The 20,119-nt window shown below is 43.2% G+C and overlaps 1 protein-coding gene across 3 annotated transcripts in view; it reads right to left on the bottom strand.

Annotated features, from left to right (window-relative positions):
- Positions 1-276: 276 nt before the first annotated feature.
- cep350 (centrosomal protein 350) overlaps positions 277-20,119 on the bottom strand; it is a 39,571-nt gene continuing 19,728 nt past the window's right edge. For 2 of the 3 annotated variants that reach the window (XM_064935407.1, XM_064935405.1), the window contains exons 21-37: positions 19,898-20,061; positions 17,619-17,815; positions 16,521-16,714; positions 16,213-16,300; positions 15,758-15,910; positions 15,428-15,585; positions 10,272-10,492; positions 9,864-10,051; positions 8,900-9,032; positions 7,271-7,431; positions 7,032-7,168; positions 6,852-6,934; positions 4,954-6,725; positions 4,001-4,465; positions 3,742-3,888; positions 3,515-3,637; positions 277-3,416 (exon numbers count right to left, since the gene is read on the bottom strand). In XM_064935407.1, coding sequence (XP_064791479.1) covers positions 3,252-3,416; positions 3,515-3,637; positions 3,742-3,888; positions 4,001-4,465; positions 4,954-6,725; positions 6,852-6,934; positions 7,032-7,168; positions 7,271-7,431; positions 8,900-9,032; positions 9,864-10,051; positions 10,272-10,492; positions 15,428-15,585; positions 15,758-15,910; positions 16,213-16,300; positions 16,521-16,714; positions 17,619-17,815; positions 19,898-20,061 — 4,549 coding nt within the window. In that variant the 3' untranslated portion in view covers positions 277-3,251. The remainder of the gene's footprint in view (positions 3,417-3,514; positions 3,638-3,741; positions 3,889-4,000; positions 4,466-4,953; positions 6,726-6,851; positions 6,935-7,031; positions 7,169-7,270; positions 7,432-8,899; positions 9,033-9,863; positions 10,052-10,271; positions 10,493-15,427; positions 15,586-15,757; positions 15,911-16,212; positions 16,301-16,520; positions 16,715-17,618; positions 17,816-19,897; positions 20,062-20,119) is intronic. The other variant, XM_064935406.1, reaches the window with a different exon arrangement.

The following is a 20,119-nucleotide window of genomic DNA, read 5'->3' as shown; positions in this document are numbered from 1 at the left end:
ATAATTATGACTTACTACCTTATGATAACTCGTAGTCAGACTTCCAAATGCTAATGTCCATTAAAATAATTATGACAGTGTGTGGGGTATGGGAAGTGCAAGGTGTAACAGGACACATTGAGGCTATCCTGCAGCTTTGTTTATAATAATACACTTATAATACACCTATGCAAATCACTCAAACAGCTGAAATGCAAGCCACATTTGGCAAACCACACTTGAGGCACTGAGCACCAAAAGCAAGTGTTTTTTTTGCAGGTAATACAACATTTAATATGTGGAAATAATGAAAGCTTTATTTACAATTTCAAAGTTCAATTTAGTTAACAAATATATATGTATACTATATACATATCCGCAAAGTGAACAATGTTTATTTTACAATAATCGTATAGGTTCAATAGTGATTGATTCAATATACAAGAACACCCCATAAAACTATGTACAAGTCTTCAAGTGCACATGCGTCTCTCACAGCAGTACATTATTATAAATATTCATACACTTTAAAGATGCAAAAACATTTCGCTAGTCTACAGGCCATTTGATTATCTAACCATTTTTGCCTAATATACATTTTTGTTTTGGAATTGAAATCCCTGTCCTCAAAGCAAGGCAACCCTGAAGACACTGCATGCCGAAACGTTGGTTGTTATTCCCATTAAATGTTTGGGAGCATAATTAATGTGAGACTTTTTATTTTTATAATTTACTCTCCATTAGTCAGCATCTCTATAAAACATTGTTTGGTGAGCCTCAACTTGTGCCTTTCACAGTAAGGCCCAACACAATCCGAGACAGACAGCAGTTTGAAAACAATTTGAGGCATTTTGACTGTCCTATGGGAGGCCCAGAGAACTTCAACTACATTGCTATTCAATTAGACTATAAAGCTGGCTTGAAAAACAATGTATCCAAACAACAAATACTGCATAGATATAAATGGGACATTTCATCCCCAAACTACAATCAATTAATATTTTTTTTAACCATTCTAGACCACCAGGAATTAACATTAAAGTCAGACAAGTCAGGAGTGTTTTTCAGTTACCCGAAGATTATCACTTCCCAGAAAATGTAGATGAGCTAGTTAGTTTTATTAGTCGTATTTACACTCAGAAGTGTCATATTGCCTGCCTTTTACCTACACATATGGGAAGAATCAGAAACATCAGTACTGGAATTCTTAGTATAATGGTTGTCAGTACAAAAAAAATCTCACCAGGCTCAACTTGCCCCACAAATGTTCTGTCTTTCACTTAACTGGGAGGACCCAGAAATATCAATTGTAGGCTTATGAAATTCTTTGCAGTTGGGATTTTTATTTAACTAGGCAAGTCAGTAAAGAACAAATTCTTATTTTCAATGACGGCCTAGGAACAGTGGGTTAACTGCCTTGTTCAGGGGCAGAACAACAGATTTGTACCTTGTCAGCTCGGGGATTCGATCCACCAACCTTTCGGTTACTGGCCCAACGCACTTGGCTACCTGCCACCCCAAAATAGGGCATCCCTAAATGTCAATCCCTGGGGAAGTTGCAATACACAGCCTTGTGGAAATGCATTTCCTTAGGTACAAATCAAATCATAGTTCTCTCATTAAACACATCTAGGGACCGGAAATTAGGCATATCATGGAGAAACAGGTTTCAGAGGAAAATGTACAGTCAGAGCCCTAGCAATAGACAGTTTAAATATCTACCCCTTCGTCCAGTACAAGAACAGTGGTGGTAAATGCTAATTGGTATGCAAACTTTCATTACCACCATTAAAGTCACTTTGCTAACAGACATTACAGTTGACAAGCATAGTCATGCATGTTAAATTCATCTGTAGCTACATCACAGTATTCTTGGACTGAAGTAGCTAAAGAAGAGTAAGCCCTTGAACATCAATGTTGAATGCTACGACCCACACAGATTAATCCATGACTCACTTGTTACCATGATGCAAAAGCCATTGTGTACGTGGACGAATGGCGAGAACCCTTGGTTCCCTTACAGTATATCAAATGTACATCATCAGTGACATCCACAGAGGCATAACGACAAAGAAGCTAGTTTATTTACCTACCATAAATGGCATTTGAGTCACTGATTCAGAAACATGAGAAATGCAATACTTCTTGTCTGTATTGCATCTCTAATGTTTCTGAATTAGTGATTCAAATGCCAAAAGGCAAATTTCAAGGTGTTCTCTGATAGAACTATGCTTCGATAGACACAGAATAAGGCAGAGACTGAAGGTTTACCCAGTTGGGAAAAAGTTATCCTTTAGGTATTTATGAAAAACATGGTATATATGTAAATTACATTAAAAGAGTAGAGACATCACTTAAGGCCTATAAATTGTGTTGCTCTTCTTGAGTGAGGCAATTCATAATCATACAGAACAGAGGCACTTTAACTGAAACAGGTAAAAAGCTCATCTTAAGGCTTGAATCCAGCATGACAGAATTAAAGGTTTCTAAACTAACCATGTTGAACCTCTTGGTGTCTGTTTGTGGCCAAGAGGCTAGTTAACAGGTAAAATGATGGAAGAAAAGGGACAGCGTTCAAATCCACCAATTACTAATAAGATATTTAAATATTAAATACAAATAGATATCTTTGCAGGTCTTTTCAACATTCCCTTTAAATCCCTATACAGTGAATTGCCATTTTCACATTCCCATTTATTTTTGTGCTTTGTTATTTCATCAGTCTGTTTTACAAAATGCTCAAATAAACTTTGTTTCTAAACATGTTAACAGCAAGATTACTTACAACAAAAAAATTCTAATCAAATAGTTCACAATAAATATCACAATACGGGAGGCAAAATATTTATTTGTATACTATAATTTAAAAAAAGATCTGATAACCCCAATGACTCTAACATACTCTATTAATCCTTATCGTCCTGTCTTTAGTGTCTTGTCAAATTACCCCTGTGCTCATCACAAAAACCAAGAGTTTATCATGGAACATTACATTTAGCAGCGTTGATTAATTTAATGCAAAACTAGGTCTACTCCATCTTTGACTGGCCATGAACAGGTGGGCCAGCGTGGGAGGCTTTACATATTGGTTAAAGGCTGGATCAAAGATGTTTGGTGTAAGACATGTGGTAGATCCACAATTAGCTGATCCAAATCTGTGTAGCAGAGAGGTACCAGTTTGACTGAAATGAAGGCATCCGGAGATCATTGGCACATTGGCTGTGGGAGGAAATGTCTGGTGGAAGGTGGGTTTAAAACGGAGGTTTAAAAGCTCAGGAAAGGGCTCTTTTTGATCTCTTCTCCTGAATTTGAGAGAGAACTTCCGCCGTGTCCTTTATCAATGCATCAAAGATCCCGTCAGCCAACTGCATCTTGACATAGAGCTCATCTTCATCATAGTTCACCCACTGAGACTCTTCCTCGTGAAGCTCCTGGACCTGAAAACACACAATACTTACTACCAGAAAATAAAGGACTTTTGAAATTGGAAAATTCACAATGAGTCACTCCTGAAGTTACTGTTCAATGCCCTTACCAGAATATGATCTACTCGATCCCGTTTTTTCCTCCCAAATTTCAGCATCTTCTGCCAATCTGTTTTCTGGTTGTGGTCTTTCTTCAGGCCATACAGCTTCAACACCTCAGTGGTGATAAACACCTTAGAAGACAAGGTTAAATATTACAATGTGATCTTAGCAAATCAAACCACCAACACTGAAGTGTTACCCACATTGGATGCCAGCATAAACATGGAATACACACCTGAACCCTGGTGATGTCGCCAGGGCTCACTACTCTATGGAAATAGGAGGAGTTCATGCGTCGAGGCTTCACCCACTGAGGCTGATGGGCGTTAGGATCCTCTGCAAATATCTCCTGGATGATCTCCCATGTTAAGTCATAAACAGCCTGCAGATAAGCAAAGGTTATGTCAGTGGATACATTTCTATAAATTACATGGGTCTTGATTATTTCATATAGTATCAATTTTTGTGGCAAATCCTATTCAATGTGGTCTTACCTGTCTGTAGCTGCGAACACATTGACCTTTATCCTGGCCTATGGTATCGCAGCCCAGGAACTCCTCTGAAGGCTTGAGGACGGGGAGACCAGCGAGGGTCTGTGTGCCCTGGCCCAGTTTAAATCTGTCCCAGATCTCCTGGGTGGCAGCATGGACCAGTTTCTCCACTTCAGGGGCGGAGTGGGGAACCACCATAGCAGGCTGCTCAGGGAGCTTGGGCTGCAGGGGCAGCTCTGGTCTGGGTGGGGTCTTCACCTGGCATCCTGAGCCAGCAGACAGCCCCTCTTCTTCCTGCTGCTGCCTCCGTTTCTGTCTTTGCTGCTCTCTATGAGAGCTGAGGCCATAGTCCTCATCGAACCAGTCCTGCTCATCTCCCAGTTCATCCAGTAGCTCGCGGCTCAGCTCCAGCTCAGCCAGACGTTTGGCCAACTCCTCCTGACCACTGGCCCCCAACACTGGACTCTCCTACAGAAAGAGAGGAGGAGGGAGGAAAGACAAGTCACTCACAGTAAAAAACATAACAATAAAAAACTAAAAGTTTATGTTAGACTGTGATGAAAATCTACAAAAGGGAAGAAAATAGAGCATCAAATTCAACTGGATATCTGTCAACATAATCATCTTGGTCCCAGTTGTCGTTGACCCTCGGACTCAAACAAATCGCATTGAGGTCTTTTGAGGTTAAATCAAGACAGGATGTTATCGATAGTGCTGCTAAATGCAATTATTGCTACATTCCTCCTCAGTTATCTTATCAGTTCTGTTTAATCATTTACTAGATCAAGTCTCTTAAGTACTTTAACTGAAAAACTAGGAATTTATCAATTTGAAATTCAATGTGTTACACATTATGTGATTTCAGGTTATCACATTATTGGAGGAGTAAATTCTTTGTTTTAACACTTAGAACATTTACTCTATAAATGTCTTTAGAAAGGGTCAGATGAACTCACAGGCCGGTTACAGAGTTCTGGAGAGGAGACTTGCTCTTCTTGCTCTGCATCTAGGAAGAAGGGCAGACCATCTCTTTGTGCTACAGACTGTGATTGGGAGACAGTCACCCCACCCTCATCATTAAAAAAGTAATCTTGCATTTGATTATAAGCTGATATCTTCTCTTCTTTGGCCTTTCTGATCTGTGTGAATTGCGTCACAGCATCTTTCATGAAGTTGTTGAGGAGCTTATCTGCAAAAGCACCGAGGGCGTCTTTCTCCACGGTTTGCTCTGGAGTAGACTTCTGATGGGTATCTAGGCCTTTCCTCTCAATGAGGGTAGTGGTCTCATTAAGAGTTTCCCCCCCCAAGGCTATCTTACTGTCTATGTCAGTGCTGAAGAGACTGGTAGGCACATCTTCAAGGTCCAGAATGATTGTCTTGGTTCTTCCATTGGACATTGGATACTCTCCCTCTTTGAACTCATGCGAGTTGGTCAGGTTTATCTTGTGTTCAGCTGAACCATTATTCACATCAGTAGGTCCTTTGTCTTCAGAATCATAACTCTTCTGAGATGTTTCCTCTTTTCTATTTCTCAGATTCCCCCCGTATGTCTTCTCAATGTGGCGTTTCTTTGTCTCGTCTTCAGACTGGTCATCAAGGAAAGAGTCCTCATCCTCTGTGGTTTCCACATAGATCTCAAACTTATCTGGCAGATGGGAGATCTTGTCTGGAGGAGCGAAGATGCCATGGCCCTCCTCACACTCAAAGTAAACCACCTCATCGTAGGTGCCATTGTTGCTTCCCTCAAACTTGTCCAGCTCTACTCCAGCCCAGAAGCCGTTGGCAAAGCTGGTGTGGCCCTTGAATCGAAGCGTACCAGGCTGGACGTTGCTCACTAAAACCCTGTCCCCAATGGTGAAGTCAGGCATTTCATCCACTGATTGTGAAGGTGGTGTCTGGGAAGGGGAGATTGTTGGAGAGCGGTTTGAACTAATGACCTTCTCCTGGGAATCCTTGGTCTGGCTATTCAGGTCCAGAAGTCTTTCAGAGCAAGGACTGCCACAACTAGCTCCAGATCTTTCACTCAGCTCTTCACCGATATCCTCCTCACTACTGTAGAAGGGTGAACTACTGTGGGAAGCCTCCCTGGTCTCTTGGCGGGACGGTGAGGTAGGTTTGGAGCCTTGGTTGTCCTCCCTGAGTGATGACTCCACTGAGGATTCAAAGTCCTCATGATAATCATCAGCTGAAGGAGAGGCCTCCTGACCCTTGGCTGAAAAGTCCCTATTTGATGAAAAAGCATCAGACTCAGGGCTGTATGATCGCTCTTTGATGGGGGATGGTGATTTCTCATCAACATCAAGACTGCTTATCGGGGAAAGCCCTTGTTCTCCTTTCTTTATGGAAACATGTTCAGACAGAGACTGGTGCTGCTGGGAAGCTGGTCTCTGCTCTAGGTCAAGTTTGAGTAGATGGTCAAAGTGTCGGTCTTCAGAGCGGGAATGAGAATGCTCAGAGCCTTCAGACTTCACAGAGTCCAGCTCCTCCATGACCTCTGACCGGAGGCTGGAGACAACGCTCTCATCCCCCGAGTCGGTGGCCTGTGGTCTGGCTGGCTCCCTCAGAGGGAGTGCCCCCTCAGAAGGCTGCCTGGGGAGACTCTCGGGGGACAGCAGGCCCCTTAGACCGTTGGTGTGCTCTGGACTCCCATACACTGGAGTTGGGGTGACTGTAGGGGGGTCCTCGTCTGAGGACTCCTCATGCACTGAGGTATATTTACTGAGGTCATCTGAAAACAAATCAACAACGCATTAAACTGTGTGTTATGATCACAGTATGGGCACAAATGTCTAAGTCTTAGAAAGTATTTTGAGGAGAAAAATACACTTATTGACAGTGCTTAGCCACAACCTACCTTGTCCAACTGGAGAATGTGGAAGGGTCTTCTCAGCTTTCTCAGAGTCAGAGACAACCTTCCAGTTTTTGCTGGTTTCAGACCTGGGGAGAATATTAGAATATTCCGATTAAGATCCCATGAAAGCGGACTAATTGATCAGTTTGCGGATCATACATAGAGTGAAGTGCGATGGTGTACCTGTAAGGAGGTGGTGATTTAATCTGGGGCTTCTCTGTGGCTGAGATGGGGGCCTTGATTTGAGGCTTGGCAGAGGGTGTCGAGTCTGGTTCCTTATTCAACTCAGTCTTGGTCTTCTCAATGAAGTCATTGTAGGACTAGACGTAAGAAAACAACAACAAAAAGTCAGTCACTCTTTTTGTTATGTCTCATTGAATGGAGCAGGGCAGGCTAGGATTCTCTGACAGACACATACTGACCTCTAGCTGCTTCAGTAGGCTGGCCTCCTGGGCTTTCAGACGCTCTTTGTGCCTCTTCTTCTGCTCTTTCTTCAGATGGTACACCACAGACTTGCGTTTGCGCAGCTCCTCTTTCAGGGCACGTATACGGCTCTCGATATCTCTCTGATCTGACATGGGCTCTGTGTGGCACAATGAGTATTGTTAGAATGCTAAATCCATACAAGACTGATTAGTATAAAGTAACCCAAATTAGAGCTATAGAACTCAAATTCTGAGCAGGGTAAATGTCATTATTTGGTGTTTGTCAACACCAACATTCATAGGATACTCCAAAAATGCAAGCACAAGTACATGTTATGGTTAATGGTAGAACCTGTAGATTGAAATTCCCACCATGTTATCTACACAGAATCAGCAACAGTTTAAGGACTATGAATGTAGCTCGGTGACACAGGTAGGAAGCTTCCATACACCCATAACACAACTAAGCAAGTTGTAAGTTTTAAGTTACTCGGCATACACATCACAGACAAACTGAATTGGTCCACCCACACAGACAGCATCGTGAAGAAGGCGCAGCAGCGACTCTTCAACCTCAGGAGGCTGAAGAAATTCGGCTTGTCACCAAAAGCACTCACAAACTTCTACAGAAGCACAATCGAGAGCATCCTGGCGGGCTGTATCACCGCCTGGTACAGCAACTGCTCCGCCCACAACCGTAAGGCTCTCAGAGGGTAGTGAGGTCTGCACAACGCATCACCGGGGGCAAACTACCTGCCCTCCAGGACACCTACACCACCCGATGTTACAGGAAGGCCATAAAGATCATCAAGGACAACAACCACCCGAGCCACTGCCTGTTCACCCCGCTATCATCCAGAAGGCGAGGTCAGTACAGGTGCATCAAAGCTGGGACCGAGAGACTGAAAAACAGCTTCTATCTCAAGGCCATCAGACTGTTAAACAGCCACCACTAACATTGAGTGGCTGCTGCCAACATACTGACTCAACTCCAGCCACTTTAATAATGGGAATTGATGGGAAATGATGTAAAATATATCACTAGCCACTTTAAACAATGCTACCTAATATAATGTTTATATACCCTACATTATTCATCTCATATGTATACGTATATACTGTACTCTATATCATCCACTGCATCTTTATGTAATACATGTATCACTAGCCACTTTAACTATGCCACTTTGTTTACATACTCATCTCATATGTATATACTGTACTCGATACCATCTACTGTATCTTGCCTATGCTGCTCTGTACCATCACTCATTCATATATCTATATGTACATATTCTTTATCCCCTTACACTTGTGTATAAGACAGTAGTTTTGGAATTGTTAGTTAGATTACCTGTTGGTTATTACTGCATTGTCGGAACGAGAAGCACAAGCATTTCGCTACACTCGCATCTGCTAACCATGTGTATGTGACAAATAAAACTGGATTTGAGCAGGTTGAGCGTCAGGGAACTGCATGCACAATCCTTTTCTTACAGCATCACATTATGCCTGCAGTCAGTCATCTTTATACTCTGCCTTTCAACTGTTTCAGTCTAACAGAAAATACAAAATAATGCCCCAGTTTGGAAGGGACTACTGCTCCAGACATTGGGGCCAACTCACCTGTGTGTATGCCTGAAGGGGTGTCTGTGGCCTTGGGGTCGTGGCTGGCGGTCCTGGAGGAGGAGCGGAGCTGCATCTTGCTGCTGCTGCCCTCTGGGTGTGTGTTAGTGTCGAGGCTGGCTTTTGGTAGAGACTGTTCAACAGAGTAAAAGGATAGGGTCCAAGGGGAATTTAGGACACAGTCTCACATTCACCACAACAGCATTCTCCAACTAACTAACCATGCCAAGCATCTCACACATACACAAAAACAAACACACTCAAAAGGCAGTGTACCTAATGGATTCAAATATGCCATATTCTGCCTTAATTTAGTCTTCTTGCTTATAGACCATTTGCACATGGCTGCAGGTAGCGGTTAAGAGCGTTGGGCCATTAACCAATAGGTCGTTGGTTCAAATCATCGAGTAAACTAGGTGAAAAATCAGTCTTTGTTCCCTTGAGCAAGGCACTTACACTAATTGCTCCTGTAGGTGGCTCTGGTTAAGAGCGTCTGCTAAATGACAAAAAGTGTACATTCCTAAAATGATTTAACTCATAACTACATATGTTATTCACAATTTGGGTGAAAGTAGTGATTTTTTTCTTGACCTAATAGGGCGGTTGATTAACAATACTGCATGTAACAAAACAATCAGGTAGCACAAATTCATTGATCACGAGAAGTGACAATTCACTGAAAGCAGCAACTAGTCCTGGAGCCTGGACAAAGGCCTGCATTCACTGAGCTGCCCAGCGATGGGAAGAGAGCTAACAAAGTCTCAATTTGCGCTCAGGAGGGAAACAGATTCTGTTAACTCATTATACAATTCCCTCCATATTCCTTTCACATGCTGCTTTTGATTTCTTTTAACATTATTTCCTAATCTTATGGAAAGGCTAATAAACACATGTAATCAATGTCTTTCTTCTGTATTAATACATTACTGCAAAACATGAAATCCCAACATGCACAGGGCCTTACCCTCCTGCTCGCAGAGGGGGAGTCAAAGTCCTGGGTGTAGATAGAGGGGCTGTGCTGGGCAGAGGGCAGCTCAGAGACAGAGCAAGGCTGATCAGTGGAGGGGATGTCTGGCTGCTGGGACCCAGACAGCTCTGTGTGCACACTGGAGCCAGTCACAACTGGGGAGTAGTCACCCCCACTCACAGAGTCTTTGGAGATACACAAAGGTCATGGGTCAAGAGTAGATAGACCTGCAGCCTCAAACATTGAGATGCAGCTAGCTAGATGGACTGTATGGCATTCTGGCATTCATAAAAGTACATGACATAAGGCAAGCAAACACATGACCTGATAACAGGCAGTAAGCAGAAACCACTGTATACTACCAGGTGCCCATTTATTTCATGTCATACACAACCTCTTCCTCACCTCTGTCAGTTCTGCCCTCAGGGCTGTGCTGGCTGGGGCTCTCTCTCTGTTCTGACCTCTGGTCTCGGTCTCTAGGACACTCTCTGTCCCAGGCAGCCATGGCCTGCTTCTCCATGTGCCTCACCTCTGCCTCCTCAGCATCCAGCCTCTGCTTCCACTCCAGCAGCTCCTCCGCATGCCTCCGCCGCTGCATCAAACCCTGCTCCCGCTTGGTCAAGAACCTGATGGTGGGGAGGAGCGGAGGAATGGAGTGAAGGGTGGAGGAGAAGAGAAAGCACAAAGGGCACAATCTACATGAGGAGCAGTGAAATTATGGCAACATTGCAGATGCTAGCAGAGCCACCAGCAGTCCAAACAGTCAACCCAACCACCCCCTGCCGATCTTCACTGCAAACTCAAAACCTATGGGATCGCCCACACACACACACACACAACAAACCATGTTTACCTCGATAGACATGGTTTCATTTTGACACCATAGTGCACAAGTCACCCAAACTCTTCCCCAAACAACAGAGTAAAAGCATTTCATCAAAATGGGGAAAAACAGAAACAAAGTGTGGTGGCGACCTGATCACCAGGCCAACATCGTGCATTTGATTTAACACCTCTCAAACATCTCTGTCCAATACAGAACCGCACCCCAGAATATCCAAAATGTCTCTATGGATGTACAGTACCTTGCGAAAGTATTCGGCCCCCTTGAACTTTGCGACCTTTTACCACATTTCAGGCTTCAAACATAAAGATATAAAACTGTATTTTTTTGTGAAGAATCAACAACAAGTGGGACACAATCATGAAGTGGAACGACATTTCTTTGATATTTCAAACTTTTTTAACAAATCAAAAACTGAAAAATTGGGCGTGCAAAATTATTCAGCCGCCTTAAGTTAATACTTTGTAGCGCCACCTTTTGCCGCGATTACAGCTGTAAGTCGCTTGGGGTATGTCTCTATCAGTTTTGCACATCGAGAGACTGACATTTTTTCCCATTCCTCCTTGCAAAACAGCTCGAACTCAGTGAGGTTGGATGGAGAGCATTTGTGAACAGCAGTTTTCAGTTCTTTCCACAGATTCTCGATTGGATTCAGGTCTGGACTTTGACTTTGGCCATTCTAACACCTGGATATGTTTATTTTTGAACCATTCCATTGTAGATTTTGCTTTATGTTTTGGATCATTGTCTTGTTGGAACACAAATCTCCGTTCCAGTCTCAGGTCTTTTGCAGACTCCATCAGGTTTTCTTCCAGAATGGTCCTGTATTTGGCTCCATCCATCTTCCCATCAATTTTAACCATCTTCCCTGTCCCTGCTGAAGAAAAGCAGGCCCAAACCATGATGCTGCCACCACCATGTTTGACAGTGGGGATGGTGTGTTCAGAGTGATGAGCTGTGTTGCTTTTACGCCAAACATAACGTTTTGCATTGTTGCCAAAAAGTTCAATTTTGGTTTCATCTGACCAGAGCACATTCTTCCACATGTTTGGTGTGTCTCCAAGGTGGCTTGTGGCAAACTTTAAACAACACTTTTTATGGATATCTTTAAGAAATGGCTTTCTTCTTGCCACTCTTCCATAAAGGCCAGATTTGTGCAATATACGACTGATTGTTGTCCTATGGACAGAGTCTCCCACCTCAGCTGTAGATCTCTGCAGTTCATCCAGAGTGATCATGGGCCTCTTGGCTGCGTCTCTGATCAGTCTTCTCCTTGTATGAGCTGAAAGTTTAGAGGGGCGGCCAGGTCTTGGTAGATTTGCAGTGGTCTGATAACCTTCCATTTCAATATTATCGCTAGCACAGTGCTCCTTGGGATGTTTAAAGCTTGGGAAATCTTTTTCTATCCAAATCCGGCTTTAAACTTCTTCACAACAGTATCTCGGACCTGCCTGGTGTGTTCCTTGTTCTTCATGATGCTCTCTGAGCTTTTAACGGACCTCTGAGACTATCACAGTGTGCATTTATACGGAGACTTGATTACACACAGGTGGATTGTATTTATCATCATTCGTCATTTAGGTCAACATTGGATCATTCAGAGATCCTCACTGAACTTCTGGAGAGAGTTTGCTGCACTGAAAGTAAAGGGGCTGAATAATTTTGCACGCCCAATTTTTCAGTTTTTGATTTGTTAAAAAAGTTTGAAATATCCAATAAATGTCGTTCCACTTCATGATTGTGTCCCACTTGTTGTTGATTCTTCACAAAAAAATACAGTTTTATATCTTTATGTTTGAAGCCTGAAATGTGGCAAAAGGTCACAAAGTTCAAGGGGGCCGAATACTTTCGCAAGGCACTGTAACTTCAACATGAATTCTCCACAACACAAGAGTCTAAATGCATTTCCCACGTACACTGCTGAGAGAAAAGACAACGTTCAAATCCTTTCTCCATTGCTTGGATTTATAACATACATTGAAAAGGAGTGGTGCGTTATGCAATGCAAGTTAAACAGCTATTTTGCATATTGACTATAATTAGTACAAGTACCAGACAGTACTGTGTTGTTTGGCTTTGTCTCACTCCCTCTTGCACCAGCCTAATTCAAACTGAAGTTGGGAAAGATACTGTAGGGCTTTGGTCTAGACTGTGTTCCCAATTCTATTGAGCCCACTTGATATATATTCTCATTAGCCTATCACAAGCAACAGTTACCTAATCAGGAAAATCAGTGAAGATTTACTGGGCTCATTAAATCAGATGAAACCCTTTATCATATGTTAAAGCAACGCCCAAAGGCACTGCGTCTTTCTCATAGATGGGTTGTAGCCTAATATCTCAGCATTTAATCTTAGGGACTTTGTTCCAACTAAGTAGTGAGTGGCATGAATACGAGGAATATTAGGAGATGCAGATCATGATTTATTCACTCTGAATGAGAGTTAAATGAGCGCCTCCAAGCAACACCACAGTGAGCTCTCGCTGTTCAATGGGAGAGTCTCGCTTAATCAGGCCAACCATATTAACATGAATATGACCTTTGACCAAAGCATGTCAAAGAGAGGTCATATTATTATTGACAAAAATGCCTATTGTTTTTCACTTCTTTTTGAATTGTATTACTTCTGTGCCCCTTCATGCATACGGTTGTGATCGTACATGCAATGCCTGGTGACTTTGGTTTGCGTTTGGTTTGTGTTTTTCAAGCTTTCAATTCCCCAATTATTGGAGCAAAAATAAAAATAACCTGGTAGGACCCTAGCAGCCCCCCCCACACACCATTCCACCCATGCTTCCACTAGTGGTAGTGGCTGAACACAAGCATGCTCCATGGGACAGAGGCAGCAGTGAGAGGCGAGAGCAGCACTGTACCTGACCAACTGGTTGTAGATAAACAGCTGGAGGTTGGGATGGAGATTGGGGAAACAGAGACTGAGAGAGGCCCAGTGGTGGGCCGTAAACACACAGAAGAAGTAGTGCACAGGAGAGCAGTGTCTACAACAAAACAAAGCAAGGGGACACATGACACACAGAGAAAAACAACCAAACATGAGTTGGAAAATGAGGGAAAAAACAGCAAAATAGAGAGATTAGGAAGTAATAGAAAAACAACCACAGAGACAAGAGGGGGAGAGAGAGAAGACAGCAGTGAGTAAGCATGTGTTTTATTGCACCGAATGTTTCATGTTTCATTCTAAGAGAATGAATGTACTTAATTACTGCGCCTGGGCTTTGTGTTGTTGGCAGTGCTTTAAAGGGGTATTAAAACCCAGTCCTTTTCATCGGACGTGAGCCAGGACAATGGCAAGGATGTAGTGCGTGTTTGTCTTTGGAGCCAGACTACAATGAATCGCTGGTGTCTAGTAATGTGTAGCCATGTGTGAATGCGTGCAGCGGTGGCGCTGCCAGAGACAGGAGCTAGGCGTGACTGACAAATGATCATCCTTAAGGGTTCAGAGAGAGAGGCCTTTGTCTCATTTTGCACCCCACTGGACATAATGCTTCTGCTTAATTAAATGCACTGGATTAAGGAATTTGGGGAGATGAGATTATTTTTGCAAAAAGTTGCAAACGTGGTGGGTGATCATATTGTTCATGTTTTTAACTACTGATTTGGACTTCATTAGAATAAAATCCAGGCTAAAAGCACACAAACCTTCACTATGATCAACACAACAATAATAATAATAACAACACTAGGGCATGATTCAAAGAGAGGCTGTTTACATAATGAAAGGGCAGATTGTTAGAAGACCAAAGCTAGCGAGCAGACAGAGGCATGGCTACAAGCAGCTTGTTAGTTCCCTATAGAAAATAAAGTCTCGGCTCAAATTGACAGCGACCTCCCATGTTTAGCCGTGACATTACGTACATTCAGTTTGTGTTATTTGGTCATTTTATAAATTCAAGGAATCATCAGCTCTAGAATTAGTACTGATGGCGTTCTTGAAAGAAAGTTCAAAATCCTAAAACGCCACAACACCTGAACGTGTGTTAGGACCTGTACTGCAGAATGTTCAAGTACACAAATGAGTTCAGTCAGTGTGCAAGTCTGGTTGTATAACCATCATGTGAGCCCCAGAGTCACAAAACCAAATTTTTAACACAGACGTAAACCTGCCCTGGTTGCTTGTACGAGACACCAGACAGATATTTTACAATACATATCTGCTCTGGTTCATATTGTTAATATTCCAATGATTAGTACAGGGGTTAGAGAGAACACACTATCTATAGAGGACAGGAAGCATGCTTATATTCATATCCACACCACAGGTTAAGGATCAGGGTGTCTAGTCAAGCCATTCATCCACTTTCACAAGGCAATAGTGATTTGGAGTAAATTGTTTTCACTAAGAGAAGCTCTGAGGTGCCTAGCTAATTCATTGTAAATAATAAAGCAAACAGCTTGAATGATTGACATGGCCAATGTGAGAACAGGATTATAGTTTTGTTCAATCATCAGTGTATGACAACAATCACACCCATAAAGATATGGGTGTGATCAAATATGGTAATTTCAGCTGTTTAAAAGTTGGTATAAAGTAATATTCAGTGACCAGAATGGTGGCATAATATCAGCCATCTGAGTGAATCCTGTTATAACCCCTAAAGTTGAAAAGAAAAGAGCCCATGACTGTCAATTAGACATTTGAGTTGTCAATAGACATTTGGACAGTGTGGTTATTAATAGGTTAATAGAAGAGAAAATTACTTCTCCTCCATGTGAGAGCGCATCTTCTTGAGCTTCTGCATGATGCTGCTGGTCTCACTGCCAGACACTGAGAGGGGAGAGGCACTGCGCACGTCCCCGTCTGTTATCGCAGCACTGGGGGAAGCTGCCTCATCTATGGGCTCTGACACTGGAGTCTCCTGTAGGACACAGACGGATAATTTCAACTCTTTATGAGACCCTGTAGCATTGTTTTAGACATATGAATAACAAAAAAAGCATGTCTTTCTGAAGTTCAGTTCAGTATCTCCATGAATAAGAAGTGTATGCGTCTCAGATAGGAATAAGATGAAAGGTGGTGGTACTACTGACTGGTGGGGTGTCACCGGTGCTGGCACACTTGAGGCGCTCCTTCAGCTTGAGGGTGGTGTATCTCATCCTCTCTATCTCCTCCTGCTGTTTGAGCAGCAGCTGCCTCTCCTTCCTGGCTGCCTTGTTGGCCTCCTGCAGACACTTGATTTCCGCCTGGAGGCCACACACACACAGGGTCATGGTCACTCAGCATTACAGATGGGCAGTTATGGGAGCAGGTGAGATGTGCAGAGATTTAAGGCTTGATTCAATCCGTATCGCTAAAGTGAAGTGCTATAGTGTGCTTCAAATTTAAAGGTACTTTCCGATGAGCAGACAAATGCTGAGTTTACCGTGAATGCAGTCTCCGCGAATGAGGAAAAATTGCCTTTAAATGTCAATCACACCATAGTGCTGAACTTCTGCGTCACAGACTGAATCAAGCCCTTTTAATAAGTTAGTTGTGAGTTAGTTACCTGCTCCTGTTGAAGTTTCATCAGCAGGCCTCTTTGCTTCTTTCTGATGGGCGGCATCTTGTCATCTTCACCCTTGTCTCTGAAGCGCCTATGTGGTCAGAAAGGAGAAAGTGAGATCATGAATGCAAAATGAGGACAGAAGTGCCAAATGGAGTCTAGTTTTGATCAACGTGTTCTGTTGAATTTCTCTAGTGGTTACTGTATATGAATCATTGGAGGACATGACAGAAAACAAAACATTGAATTTAGCGGGGAATGAGACACTATTCATTTGGACAACATGGATCCTAATAAGAGTAAACTAGTGCCTTTTCTGATGCTCCAGCCAGGCGAGCTCGGCCTTTGTCTTCTCCTTAAGGGCCTTCTGTCGCAGGCGCAGCAGGGAGCTCTGGTGGTGTGCGCGGACCTCTTCCTCCTTCATGTACTGACGCACCATGTCCATGGTGAACCTGGAGAAGCTGTCCTGCCCGCTAGAGAAGGGCATGCTGCCATCCTGCTGCTGCTATGGGGGGGGGGGGGCAGAGAGGTAGAGGAAGAGGGGACAGTGAGTCACTCACACACAGATAACACAAAGCTTTATCAGTCAGGAAACCGGGCATATACAGAGAGCAAACAGTGATAGATGAAAAATCACTCTGGCCACTGGTTAAAATGTTTATTCGGCTGGCAAACAGACTGAGGCGTGGGAGTGGTTGCTACATAGGTATTTACAACCCTTATTCTAAGTCCATTCAAATAAAACACCCGGGCCCAATGAAGGTCAAGGTTTGTACAAGATCATCTCCACATGTGGCAGCCAGGTGTGAACAACGGTGTATGGTTCTCCACCCTATCTTAGCTGCACCACGGCCAACCTCTCCTCCACATGTTGGGTTTGAGAGGACTGAGTACAGGTTGGGGAGAGAAGGATACAGCCAGGAAGGGAATCTCCTAGGAGCAGTTAAGCGGACTGGGGAACACAGCACATTTATTGTTCCCAGGGTAGAAATTAGTTGAGCAGGCTTTCCCAGTCTCTCTGATGCCCTTGCCAGTGGAGCCCACAAGGCAGGCAGGTCTTTCCTGGCCTCAGTATGCCAAGGCACACTCCCTCATACCTCATCTCAGGGACTGAACACTGAGCCCTACAGAAAGGTGGCTTGACATTAAGAGCGAGGACAGATGTTGCTGCCAAAATACGAGAGAAAAAGATATAAGTTCACCATTAATGAGGTCAAATAGGGCTAAATGCTAGTTAAGCATTATGCACTAGTTAATTCAAGGATAGGCAGAAACCTCTCCAAGTAAACTAGTACACTTAAGCTTTTGGATAAGTGCTAGGACTTCAGTACTGTGGAGGCCAATCATTATTTGAGTAGCCTTGCTATTTTGCCAGAATTACAACTATTGAGATGAGGTGGCATACTAACCCTGGAGCTGTCCTGTTCTGTGGTCTTCTCCTGACTGGGTTGGTTGTCTGAGTCCTCACGGGGACCTCTCTTCTCCACCGCTCCCCGCCGGTGGGACTCAGAGGGAAGCAGAGAGCGGAACGAACGTTCCTCAATCTCATCTTCCGTCATGGACTCATCAAACTTCAGAGAGTACTCTGTAGCAACTGAGGTGCTGTCTGTATGGGGACAGATTGGAGAGAGGAAACATAGATAACTTTCTAAGAGACTCCAGGTTGTTTACTCTCTCCTCCATACATATTTGGAAAGTGAAGCTATGTTATATTTGGCTTTATATGAGGTTACAGGACAGAACGTCACCTTTTATTTATCTGTTTTACTGTTTAGAAATGAAAGCAATTTATGCATTGGGTCGACCAAACACAAAACTTATGACTACTTTAATAAACTATACTTACGACTACTTCAAACGGGGGGGACAGGATACATAAAGTTATTTCATTTCTAAAATGGTAAAACTGATATGTATAAATACACCTTCAAATAAAGCTGACATTCTATACTATCGCTTAATATGAAACATTCTCTCTCAAATCTAAAACGCTGGAGTATACAACCAAAATCAAATATTTAGCTTCACTGTCCAAATAAATATGGATGGGAGTACAGTGGGCAAAAAAGTATTTTGTCAGCCACCAATTGTGCAAGTTCTCCCACTTAAAAAGATGAGGCCTGTAATTTTCACAGGTTCACTTCAACTATGACAGTCAAAATGAGAAAAAAAATCCAGGAAATCACATTGTAGGATTTTTAATGAATTTATTTGCAAATTATGGTGGAAAATAAGTATTTGGTCACCTACAAACAAGCAAGATTTCTGGCTCTCACAGATCTGTGAGAGCCAGACTTCTACTTTAAGAGGCTCCTCTGTCCTCCTCTGGCACCTGTTTGAACTTGTTATCAGTATAAAAGACACCTGTCCACAACCTCAAACAGTCACACTCCAAACTCCACTATGGCCAAGACCTAAGAGCTGTCAAAGGACACCAGAAACAAAATTGTAGACCTGCACCAGGCTGGGAAGACTGAATCTGCAATAGGTAAGCAGCTTGGTTTGAAGAAATCAACTGTGGGAGCAATTATTAGGAAATGGAAGACTCCACGCAAGATCTCACCCCGTGGGGTCAAAATGATCACAAGAACGGTGAGCAAAAATCCCAGAACCACACGGGGGGACCTAGTGAATGACCTGCAGAGAGCTGGGACCAAAGTAACAAAGCCTACCATCAGTAACACACTACGCCGCCAGGGACTCAAATCCTGCCAGACGTGTCCCCCTGCTTAAGCCAGTACATGTCCAGGCCCGTGGGAAGTTTGCTAAAGAGCATATGGATGATCCAGAAGAAGATTGGGAGAATGTCATATGGTCAGATGAAACCAAAATATAACTTTTTGGTAAAAACTCAACTCGTCGTGTTTGGAGGACAAAGAATGCTGAGTTGCATCCAAAGAACACCATACCTACTGTGAAGCATGGGGGTGGAAGCATCATGCTTTGGGGCTGTTTTTCTGCAAAGGGACCAGGACGACTGATCCGTGTAAAGGAAAGAATGAATGGGGCCATGTATTATGAGATTTTGAGTGAAAACCTCCTTCCATCAGCAAGGGCATTGAAGATGAAACATGGCTGGGTCTTTCAGCATGACAATGATCCCAAACACACCACCCGGGCAACGAAGGAGTGGCTTCGTAAGAAGCATTTCAAAGTCCTGGAGTGGCCTAGCCAGTCTCCAGATCTCAACCCCATAGAAAATCTTTGGAGGGAGTTGAAAGTCCGTGTTGCCCAGCAACAGCCCCAAAACATCACTGCTCTAGAGGAGATCTGCATGGAGGAATGGGCCAAAATACCAGCAACTGTGTGTGAAAACCTTGTGAAGACTTCCAGAAAACGTTGACCTCTGTCATTGCCAACAAAGGGTATATAACAAAGTATTGAGATAAACTTTTGTTATTGACCAAATATTTATTTTCCACCATAATTTGCAAATAAATTCATTAAAAATCCTACAATGTGATTTTCTGGATTTTTTTTCTAATTTTGTCTGTCATAGTTGAAGTGTACCGATGATGAAAATTATAGGCCTCTCATCTTTTTAAGTGGGAGAACTTGCACAATTGGTGGCTGACTAAATACTTTTTTGCCCCACTGTTTATGTATAATAAATTATGGTTATACACTGCCTGCTTGATAATGGTCCATCTCCAGATCCCACAATGCGTGCTATGAGCCCAGGCCTTACCTTTCTCATCCAGTAGGGACTGCACGCTGTCACTGGGGATGGAGTCATCGGCTGCTGTATGGGCCTCCTCCTCCACTGAGCTGTTACCCGTCTCAGCCTTCCTCCTCTCCCTCTTGTCAGATGAGGCCAGGGAGGGACTCATGTGGCTGCTACTCTCTCCACCACTGGGGAGGAGAGCAAGGCAGAGGGGACAGGGGAGATAGAAAAACAATTGAGTATTGA

This window comes from Oncorhynchus masou, chromosome 24, assembly GCF_036934945.1.
Source record: "Oncorhynchus masou masou isolate Uvic2021 chromosome 24, UVic_Omas_1.1, whole genome shotgun sequence".
Classification (NCBI taxonomy): domain Eukaryota; kingdom Metazoa; phylum Chordata; class Actinopteri; order Salmoniformes; family Salmonidae; genus Oncorhynchus; species Oncorhynchus masou.
This window is presented reverse-complemented; position numbering and strand designations above follow the sequence as displayed.